This window comes from Dipteris shenzhenensis, chromosome 33 (assembly GCF_047967505.1).
Source record: "Dipteris shenzhenensis isolate YYH24624 ecotype China chromosome 33, Dip_SZ_1.0, whole genome shotgun sequence".
NCBI lineage: Eukaryota > Viridiplantae > Streptophyta > Polypodiopsida > Gleicheniales > Dipteridaceae > Dipteris > Dipteris shenzhenensis.
This window is the reverse complement of record NC_141628.1, coordinates 38,016,311-38,027,823: the sequence shown is the minus strand read 5'-3', so window position 1 is coordinate 38,027,823 and position 11,513 is coordinate 38,016,311. Positions and strand designations below refer to the sequence as shown.

The 11,513-nt window shown below is 40.5% G+C and overlaps 1 protein-coding gene across 2 annotated transcripts; it reads left to right on the top strand.

Moving 5' to 3' along the window:
- Nucleotides 1-237: 237 nt before the first annotated feature.
- On the top strand, nucleotides 238-1,471 carry LOC147880079 (MLP-like protein 423). Of its 2 annotated transcripts, none has more exons than XM_087371959.1 (3): nucleotides 238-363; nucleotides 733-924; nucleotides 1,020-1,471. In XM_087371959.1, exons 2-3 carry the CDS (start codon nucleotides 750-752, stop codon nucleotides 1,304-1,306), a joined length of 462 nt encoding a protein of 153 aa, XP_087228085.1. In that variant the 5' UTR covers nucleotides 238-363; nucleotides 733-749; the 3' UTR covers nucleotides 1,307-1,471. The 2 variants fall into 2 exon arrangements, with proteins under 2 accessions (XP_087228085.1, XP_087228086.1); XM_087371960.1 differs by lacking the exon at nucleotides 238-363 and adding an exon at nucleotides 396-549.
- Nucleotides 1,472-11,513: the final 10,042 nt, after the last annotated feature.

The following is an 11,513-nucleotide window of genomic DNA, read 5'->3' as shown; positions in this document are numbered from 1 at the left end:
TGCTTTGTGAAAAGGTGTTTATGGCACGAGGAAAGGAGGTAGAGTGTCATGATCGTCATGTTGAGTGGGGAAAAGTAAGAGAAAAGAGTTGCACGTTCAAAATGGCAAGGTGGATGATTTTTGAAAGGAGAATCAAGTGGTGGTTCAAAAGGTAAGAGGGCCCTTGTGATGCTTTGGCCTTTTTCATTGTGCGAGCTCAGCCAGAGCACACTGGCCGGCCTCATCGTCCTTTCGCTGCCAGAGCATCCCTCAATACAAAACATCATCACGCGCTATATATGCGCATCTCTGCATAGCTGCCGATCGCCTACTTGCTTCTAGGAAAAGATTGTTTCGTTTTCCATCGTTGTCGTTTTGACTCTTGTAAGAATCTTCATTGTGTTCGACGCTCTTCACTTGCCATCTCTTGCTTAGCTATGCTAAATGCATAGCCCAGCCCACATTGCACACTCACTTGCTCGTTTATGCGTTGCCCATTTCGCTCCTTGATTTATTTTACACATCGCAGTAAGGGAATTCAAAGCGTTTGAGCTCTTTAACCTTCACGTGGTTAGCCTATTGTCGTTACGCCTTAGGCGCAGAAATTGGTGCCTTGCTTTCATAGACGTAGCGTGAATTAGTTGACTGTGGTCCGCAGGACGGCTTTTCTGAATGAGGTCTACGTCTTAGGCACAGAAATTGGTGTCTTAGGTTTCAAAGACGTTGGGTGAATTAGTTAGCTGTTGTTTGCAGGACGGCTTGTTCAGAAAATGGAGGGCAAGCTCGCTGCTGCAATAGATCTGAAAGTATCTGTCACCAAGCTCTGGGAAGCGATGCAAGTTCCCGACATGATTCCGAAGCTCATGCCTGACGTCGTGGCCGGAAGCGAATACATTGAGGGAGCAGGAGAAGTGGGATCCATCAGACTCATGAAGTTTGGGCCAGGTGAACACGACTTTTACGAATTAATCTGCTCTCTGTTTGTGAATATCACGGGTTACGCTGCTTTGCGACTAAAATGGCCGGATTGATGGACGCAGCCGTGAAGGATTACGTGACATTCTCGAAGGAGAAGATCGAGGTGGTTGACGAGGCTGCCAAGAAACTGTCGTACTCCGTTATAGATGGAGAGCTACTGAATTTCTTCAAGGTCTACAAGGTTTCTGTGAGCGTGGCTGAGGGAGAAACCCAGGACAGTTGCATGGTCAACTGGGAGCTGGAGTATGAACCTCTCACACCAGAGGTACCTCCCCCTGAGATAGCCAAGCAAGGAGCTATCGGAACGTTCAAAGCCATCGAGGCCTACTTGCTGGGAAGCGCTCCCTGAGTGGAAGACCTTGTGCATTAAGCACAAAGCAAATGCATCTCCAAGCTTCCATTGATTTTGTCAATGCCGTCGAAGCTCACAAACATCGGAATAGTTTATGTATGTGCATCCCCCTCCGCGTATCTTATTTTTTTATAACTAAGTGGACATATGCAATTGTGGATCGATGCATCTCCCCGCGTCTTGTTTACTAGATTCTTAGAACTGTAATCAGGCCATATGCACATAATCTTTCGTGAATTGTTCTGAACGAGGACTCAGTAGCTGCATGCAGCGAGGGAGTTGAGATTCCTCGTCACTTTAAACAACCATCATATCAGATGGTTTTTCCCACGTGGTTAGATTCTCTTCCCTGCAAGCCCAAATTAACTTTGTGTATTAAATGGATTGTTTTCATCTCCTCTTTTCCTTCCTTTTGCCCAACCGTACTCTGAGTCTTTCTCTACTTGCTTAGGACCGATTCCCTCTATGAGTTAACAAGAACTAGTTAAGGAATTCAACGGAGCTGTGCATTCTCTTGCAATTTAAGGGAATCCAGTTATCTGAAGTCTCTTAAGTGCATATGAAATTTTAACCCCATGAAACCCCTAATAAATAGGTAATTTAAGGACCTTTTGTAAAGGGATACAAATTGAAAAATTGAAAAAAATGATTAAACTCAATGGTCGACATTGGAAATGCTACTAAAGATTTTGTTCAGTATTTTTTAGGATCAAGATGAAATCGAAACTATTGAAGGACAAGTACTCATTTGATGGCCCTTGAAAAGCAATACCCATTGTGATTGTAAGCTCAAACTTCAAAGAAGGGACATCATAGCGAAATGATATACCATCACTACTACACACGGATCCTATTGTGACGCTTAAGTACCGACGTTTAGCACGTGCGAGGTGCTAATCAGCGGTATGAAAAGCGCATCCCGTAAAGCATCGCTATATAGCGACTTTAGGTAAACATCGCTATATAGCAAATATTACAAAAGTTGCTATATAGCGACTTTTAAGTATCGCTATATAGTGACACTGAGATACTATTTTATAGCGACGTTTTACAGAGAGGTTTTGAACTCATATAGGCCTTAAAAGTTAGCTTTTTCCAATGATAAATTTTTTTAAATTTTCATACATGTTTGACCTTTTGAGAGAATAAAAATATGAGAGCATGTACATCAAGCCTTTGAAGCTCATATATTCATGTCCAAGTTTGAGATGAAAAAAATCAATGAAGAGCATTTACATCAACTGTTTCATCTTGAGCCAAGTCTAAGGCACCAAACAAGTCTATCTCTAACTCTATACCGAGTTGATCTCCGATATCATCATCGTACTCTAGCATCGTACGTTCACCTAAAAGTACTTGATCATCTTCTTCAATAAACTGTGGTGATTCTTGACGATCATTGTCTTCTTTCTCAATATCGTGATCTCCATCTTCCTCCCGTGTGATGTCATTATGCGCATCTTCCTCTTGGCTCATATTGTGATCTTCATCTTCTTCGCTAGACTCATCGGGATCAATTGGATCTGGCATTGGTAGTGGCATCTCCATATCCACATCTTTATCTTTAAAAATTTGCTTACTTCATGGTGTAACTTGAATCATGTACCACTATCTTGGATCAAAACGATCCGGATGAAAAACCACCTATATTGAAGATGGGTGCCAAATGTCAAAAATTATATATATGAAAGTATGCTCAAGTACATGTATCAATGGATCTTTAAAAACGAAAGGTTCGATTTATTAAATCATTAGTATGCACCTACTCATAGTGCTCGGGAAGAACGAAAGTATCACTTTCATTGGTCTAATGTTTGGTGGAGTCTATTGCAAAGAAACCGCTACTATCTTTTCTGACTGTCGCATGGGGACCGTTGTAAATAGTTCTAAACCATTTTACATCAAGAATGAAAATACTAAATCGTCTGAAATCAACTTCATAGATTTTGCATATGGTTCCGCAATAATCCAACTGTGAGGAGAGAAGATTGGTATCCGAAGCACTTGCTTGGCTATCTTGTGTGAAGTTAGCCATGACTACACAATCATACGTGACTCTTTAAATCGATGCATTCGACGCAAAAATATCATCCATATGACCATAATGCACTATACTTTTTGTACTATAAAAGAGCATCATTAAAACAATGAAGATGCATCTATTTTATAGCATATATTGCCACAAATAATTGCTTAATTACGTCAAGGTAAGAAACTTACATGCATTATACATCCAGATGATAACTCTCACTCGTGCTCGTTTATTATCTCTCCATCATGTTCGGCTTTATGTAGAGCCAGTTGTAGCCAATCGAGTGACATGTGAGTGGGGAGAAGAGCCAAATCCCATGGATATGGTTGCGATCACCTGTACATTACTCTGAATCTCATCCTTGCATTTATTCTTTCTGCTTTGGCCACTTCATATCTCTCAATCCACTTCTGCATCTCAGGGCTATTGAGGATACAAACCTATTGAATTTCTCCATTTACTCTTCGCTCATCTTTCGATGCAAGAAGCTCCGTGATATATACTAATGACTCTTGCACAAGCCATCCCTTTGCCATGCTTGCTTCGGGTCTTGCTACGTTTCTTTCAGGAGGACGAATTTTCCCAAAGCATGCACTTGGGGCCACAAACGAGACATCCTATTCATAGCACACAAGTCTTCTCGCACTCCTCTCGAGTCTTTGGAACCATCCAAGTGTGCCCAAATAGTAGCCCCCACATTCTTAAAGATATGCATGGGATCCAAGAGATGATTGATTTGTAATTGACCCCAATAAGAAAGCTCGTGAAAGATAGATAGCCTCTTCATATCAGGAGGAGGTTCCTCTCCATTCGCCCTCCAAGCTTGAATCTAGTCACTTTCCTTCAAATATGATGGTGGTGGATCAAGTTGACCTCCATGTGTGAGATGGTCCAGCGGAAGGTATCGAGCATGACCTTCATAAACATTTTTCCTTATATGTTTGGAGCCTTCGTGCAAGTGATTTCAAACCCGGTTCACAAACAGGACAAGCATGGTACCCACTTGTAACAAGTCCTGCATGCGTGCATGAATGTGTTAGTATAAGACATGCGTTCAAAAGAGAGTCATCCTATATTATACTTGTAGAGACACAACCACGTACCTGTGCACTCTCCATATCCTGGGTAGTCATGCATGGTCCATGACCAAAATATCATTGGTATGTCTAGGCGCTCTGGAAATGTCAAAGACCCGCACTCCTCTCCATAATATCTGTAACTCCTCTATCAAAGGTGCCATGTACACGTCCATATTTTTTGCCTTGTACTTCCCTGGCACAAGTAGTGCAAGCATGAGGTGTCCCTTTTTTATTATTAGCCATGGTGGGATATTGTAATTCATCACGACTATGGGCCATGTCGACCAAGATATGTCGAGCATAATCCGAAAGGATTCACAACAACACAAATCAACTATAGACATGCTTGATAGACATGCCAAGTAGTGGGCATGTCTATAGGTGTTGCTTGAATAGAGAGAAATTACGGGCACATCTAATAGCGCATCTAACAGGTCGTCTATTTGCGTGTGTATTGACACGTCTATTAGCGCATCTACATTGAGAAAATATGGGCCCATCTAATATTGCGTTTGTAAGAGCATCTATTTACGCGTGTAATAGTGCATCCATTAGCACATCTACACTGAGAATTAGATGCGTATTTAGATGCAAAACAGAGAATAAAGAAAGTGAGATTTTGGTGTACATCACTGCTTTCCAAACATTGCCCATGATTATTAAAGCACATAATTTTGACAAAAACATCAATGCTTTTTTTCAAGCCCACATATACAAGAATTAAGTGAGGTTAGAAGAATGAGACAATATGTAAAATAGTTTTGCTAATATCAATGATGGGCTACGGTTCATCAATCTCATCCTCAATGAGATCAACCCTTGCCAAACTATGTACTTCAAAATCCAAACAAGTGTTTAGATCTACAAATACATTCAACCCACTACTACTTGTGCTACTCATGTGCTAATCGAAATCAGCATCACCAATGGTAGGCTCGTCCTCACGGGTAATGGCCTCAATATCTGTATCTCCTATCTCATGATCATCCTCCTTTCTCATATCATGGTCATCATCACCTCCATGGCCATGATCATCCTCCGCACACTCCATATTAGTAAATGTACTATACATCACTTTGGAACGTGGCATAATAGGTATGACATGCCACCATCTATTATTATCCACCATTGGTTGATAGCAACCTAATTCAAACACAAATACAATCATGTTATTTTCCTTGCATCGAAGGTATCAAATATTTAAAAGCGAGCATTTTTATATGTGTGCACAATACCTGTTCACATTGTTGCGGTAGTACTAGTGTGTCCTTCCTACTTTGCCAAAACTTTGTGGAGTCAATAGTTACAAAGCCACTTGCATGGCATTTGATTGTTACATTAGTGCCTCTTTCCACCACGTCCTTAAACCACTTTACATCCAAAACATACACAAAGAAGCATCGAAAGTCAAGCTTAATAATATCTTGGATTATGCCACAATAATCATCCATGGCTCCATTGGCTCCCTCAAAGCTAGCAATGATGCCACAATCTTGTGTGTTTCTCTTATCATCAATCCGTTGTGTTCGAAAATACTTGCCCTCATACCATATCACATTGAACATAGTGCACTACACCAAGAAAAATTCAATTAAATAAGCAATCTAAATTATTGAAAGCTCCTAACTTATGCATAACATTCTATATACCGACCTTGCTCATGCATCCCCTAGCATACTCCCATTCTTTCATTGTGATATGCATCCCCTTGTCTTTCTCTCCTTTCTCCATTTTGTTAAGTAGCCAATCCACATGAATATCCTTTGGAAGTGCTCTTAGATACTAAGGGTATGACACAGAGATCCGTGGTGTGTATGAAAGAGGGCCCTTTCTTCTTGTCTTCTTGCCTCTACATCCTCATATCTTGTCACCCATCTTTTCATCACATCACTATTAAGCACGCAATAGAGGTTAATATTATTAATCTCCATAGTCGTGGGAGAGAGCTATCCGCATCAACAAGAAACTCAGAAATATATACAAGTGACTCTTGTACCAACCAACCCTCAGCCATGCTACCTTCCGGTCTTACATTTTGTCTCATGAAGCCCTTCAAGGTCTTCATGAAGCGCTTGAGCAAGAACAACCATCGTGCATGTATAGTACCACATATAGCAATCTCATCCACCAAATGCACTATAAGATGTAGTTGGCTTGTGAGAATAGAACGTGGAAATGTCTTCTCCACTAAACAAACCACCTCCACTGACATAACTCGAGCATTCTCAAGCGTGGTGAAATCTATTTCCTTTGAGCTCACATACCTAGAAATGAAAAAGTACACCATATTAGCAATATGAACACCTTGCATGGAGCATTGATACGCATCATATTTTGTATCATGTAAAGTACCTCACAAGCTCGCCCATCTTGTAAATACAATCCTTCACGTCCTTCGTGCACTACAAGAAATGCTAGTAGGTAGTATGAACTGAACCCACGAGGAGGTGGTTGATTAGTTGCTTATAATTATTCACTCACAAATTTGAAAGGAAAAAGATATTATGCAGATAAAATACTTACTTGGAGCATCTTGTGCCAATCATGAGATTTCAAGCCATATAATTACACTACACCTCTTTTCTTGCTCTTTGTAAAGGCCCCCTTCAAACACCTCATGCATCCAGTGGGAGTACGAATTGTAGTAATAGCGCGCTTCACCATCGCCATCTCTAGCTTTGATAACCTCCACGGTGCACGAGGTAAAAAAACATGCCGATTTGGTCTCTCTTGTGGCCAAGCTTCATGCATCCTCCTTGTGGTACGTAGATCCTCTCTTATGTCTATGGAATCTCGTGTCCCATTCAAATGCTCCCAAATGGTAGATGCCACATTCTTGAAGATATGCATGGGATCAAGCAGGTGATTGATCTTGAGGGTGAACCAATATGGTAAATGATAAAAGATGGAGTATCTAAACAAAAGCTGGTGTTAGCGGACAATCTTTATTTCCAGCCAATATAGCACACAATAGTTACAAACCCTTACCGGCTCATGCCAAGTGGTGGAGGAGTCATGGAACCATCCCAAATTCTCATCTAATCTCCTGCAGTGAGTGATTGTGGGAGGACTTCATTCCAAGGGGCAACATATCTAGGATGATCAAGTGGGAGAAATCGATGGTGATTCTCATAGATGACCTTATTCAATATGCCTGCCCATGAGGAAACTAGCAAAGGACCACAGATAGGACATGCATGGTAACCCGATGTAGTGAGACCTGAACAATAGACAAAATTAAGAGTTGAAGGTGGGTTCAAGGTGCCACATCAGTTCCCTACTCATAATTAAAAGCGCAATGCTTACCTAAACACTCGCCATAGCCTGGGAAGTCATGCATCATCCACATCAAGACTGCTTTGCAGTTGAAGTCTCATGAGGAGGGAGGCTTGCTCACATCATGCACCTCGATACCTCTCCAAAGTCTCTCTAGCTCATCAATCAAAGGCTCCAAATAAACATCAGGATTTTTGACTTTATGTTTTCCTAGAATTAGAAGGGACAACATCACATGTCCTTTCTTAATAGCCATAGAGGGTGGAAGATTATAATTCACCAATATCACTGGCCATACACTATAAGAGGTGCTTTTGAGACCAAATGGGTTCACACCGTCCATACCCAATCCAAGTCTCAAGCTCCTAGGTTCTTCCTTGAAGCTTGGCCATGTGTCTTCAATATGCTTCCATGCAGGAGTGTCTGCGGGAGTTCTCCACTTGCCATCGGTTGATCGATGGGAGGAATGCCATGACATGAGCTCTATAATGGATTTGCACTTGAACATATGTTGGATGCGAGGGATTATGGAAAAATGTCGCAAAACCTTACGAGGCACATCCAAAGTTTTGAGATCTACTTTATATCTTGCCTCTCCACAAGTAGGACACTCTCTTGCATTCTTATGTAGTCTACAAAACAAAACACAATCATTGACGCATGCATGGATGTGCTTGTAATCTAATCCTCCAAGAGAGGTCACATGTTGCCTTGCCATATCTCTTGAGGTCGGTAATTTTTTCTCCCTTGGAAGCATTTTATACAATAGCCTGCATGTGAAGACCATAAATGAGGAAAAGCATTCGAGTAATTGACCCACTAGCATAATTCACCATGTTTGAAAAATAGACTTTAAAGCTTACTTGAGTAATGCATTCAAACTTGCATTGCTCCATCCATAGATGGTTTGCAAGTTTAGTAACTCAAGGGAGGCATGTAGAATAGAGAATGAGCACCCCTCAAATAGTGGAGTCCATGCTGCGGTAAAAAGATCGTCCTACTCCATGCTATCATCCCTCCCTTTGGATTGGTGGACATATAAATCCTGCACCATATCATCAAACACCTCCTCCTCCATGGCTTCATGAGGTAATGGCGGAGGGCTACTATCACCATCACTCCATGCATCTGTAACGGTCCCTCCTGAAGATCCCACCTCATATCGTCGACGCTGAGGCTTGTCATACTTTCTTCTCGCTCTTGAGTTCCCCTAGGCACAACTGCACTCAAAGAATTATAAAAGTTTGTGAGTGTGTCGGCGTCTGCTTTTGTGACCTTTTGCTTCAAATTAGGATTTGGAGAACCAAATGTTGTCCATATAACCCTTACCTTCTGTAAGACCTCTAATGTTGAGGATATCTTATGCTTTCCATGGACATAATGATTAAGTCTTTTGGACTCAATCAAATACTTGATCTCATGCTTGAATATACAGATTGTTGCAGGATAATAATGGAATGAGCTTATCTTTACAAATTGTTTTGGAGTGAGTCTTTTGCCCTCCTTTGCTTCCCTTGCGATCTGATTACAAGCATAAGCCCAATGTTGACCATCAATGGGCTGGAATCTGCAATGAAGGAGGAATTCCTTCTTTACTTCCTTTAGCATATTCTCACCTTGTGCCTCTTCGCCTTGTTCATGTGGAATATTTTTAAGAGTGTCTTTAAAGAATTGACTGAAGGTTTCCTCGAAATGTGTAGGCCCTATAAATGTTATTTGATCCAGAAAACTATTTTTGGTTGGACAAAACATTATTGGGCACAAGACCACATTGCTTGCCACAGCTTTCTTACCATCTCTCAAAGCCTCGTATATTTGCATTACATAGGATATATCAAGGCTTCGGCTATTAGTAAAGAGAGCTGCAGCTTCCGCATCTTTGGCATTCACAAACCGCATCCTTTGACCCCAGATATATCCCACATCATCATCTGTAACTGCTTCATTAAGACGTAGATTAAGATTTTTGATTGATGTGAGTTCATCCTGATCATCTTCAGCCTCGGATTCTGAGTCTTCTTCATCTTTCTCTTTTTTTGACCGTTTTTCATCTACATTATCTTTCTCTACAATGGGACGATGTCTTTTTTTACTGCTTGGAACCGTGGCTCTTGCAGTACTAGCCTTTTGCATTTCATGTCGTGGTTTGCTAGCAAGAGCTTCTAGCAAAACTGCAGTGGATCGACCTTGATCTTCTTCAATTTTTTTTAATTCCCATGCACTCAAGGCTTGTTTTTCATCATCCTTAGTTACATCCACCATTTTTGGCTCTAGAAGTTTGAACTCACGTTCTACAGGTTTGTGACAGTGTGCCTGTTCTTCTTGTCCCTGCATCGAAGTCTAAGCTTTTTGATCTCCTTCATGTGAAGATCCTTGAATATGAGGAGCATATTCTGCATCCTGAAAGTATTCAAACATTATCTTTGCATGCATCCTTTTTGCCACCACACTAGGAAATTGCTCCCAAGTATATGAAAGAGTCTCCAATGCCCTTTGCAGCTCTGGAAACTTTGATGGTTGAGGAGGAGGCATCACAAAGGTCTTTGCGTCTCTCCTTGGCACAATAAAATGCATACCACCAACTTCAGGATCTGAACTCTTTGTTAAAATATCCACAAAGGTATCTTTTCGTTGTATTATTATGCCTACCACAAGGCTTGAAGTCATATCTTTTTTGAAGAAAGTAGCATCCCATGGATCTTCAACACCATTGAACTCCCTTTTTGACATAAGTAGAAAGAGTCTCTTTTCCTTTTGATGAAGAAACTAAGCTCTTCTGCCCATGTGATATGGAGTCCACCTACCAAAGCCATTGGGGCTATGTTCCTTTCCTTTGAAATTCAGAGTGACATCAGAAACCCATTCTTTGATCTCAGAGTCATCTAGGATAGCCATCACATTAGCTGATTTCTCCATAATCCTACAAGAAAAGATAATGAAGAATTTAGATACATACAAGTAAAGTATAATATACAACCCTTGATACAATAAATGTGGGAAATAGCCCAAAAGGCTTTACAAGGCTTCATATGGCAATAAATGTGGGAAATAGCCTAAAAGGCTTTACAAGGCTTAAATATTTGTACAAATGTAAAAAAATTAGCCAATAAAGCTTTACAAGTAATATAAAATGTAGTCTAGTGATAAAGCTTCAATCTTCGTGAAGATTCATGTAATCTTTCCATCCATTGATTTACCCTCTAGTCATAAAGCTTCAATCTTCGTGATGACATGTAATCTGTCCATCCATTGATATCTATGCACTGATACCCAACTGATGCAATCTATCCACTAAAAACTGTTCCACTGATATCCACTTATGCAGCCCACATGATATCCACTTATGCATCCCACTGATACTTGTTAAATAGTGAATGGTCGGGATGGTCGGGTTTATTACAAGGCGCTTCATATGACAATAAATGTAAAAAATAGCATAGAAGGCTTTACAAGGGTTTTTATGACAATAAAGGAGCTTAAATATTTATACAAATGCAATAAAAATAACCAATAATCATCAAGCTCCAATATGTCCCATGACATGTAATCTGTCCACTGATATCTGCTCATGCAATCTGCCCACTGATAAACTTCTTGGTAAATGGTAAAAGGTCTTATTTAATAGCATGTTATGAGTGTTAAACTGCATGTGAGCGAAGGGACTGACAACGATTAGGAACTAGTTAGAAAAATTTGAGCATGGCTTCGATTGGCAACTTGGAGAATTGTCTCTCCTCTAAGGCAATCTAATCTATGCTAAACTATGCTAAACCAACCGTCAAAGCGAAGAAAAGCAATAAATAATTTCTTTTCCTAT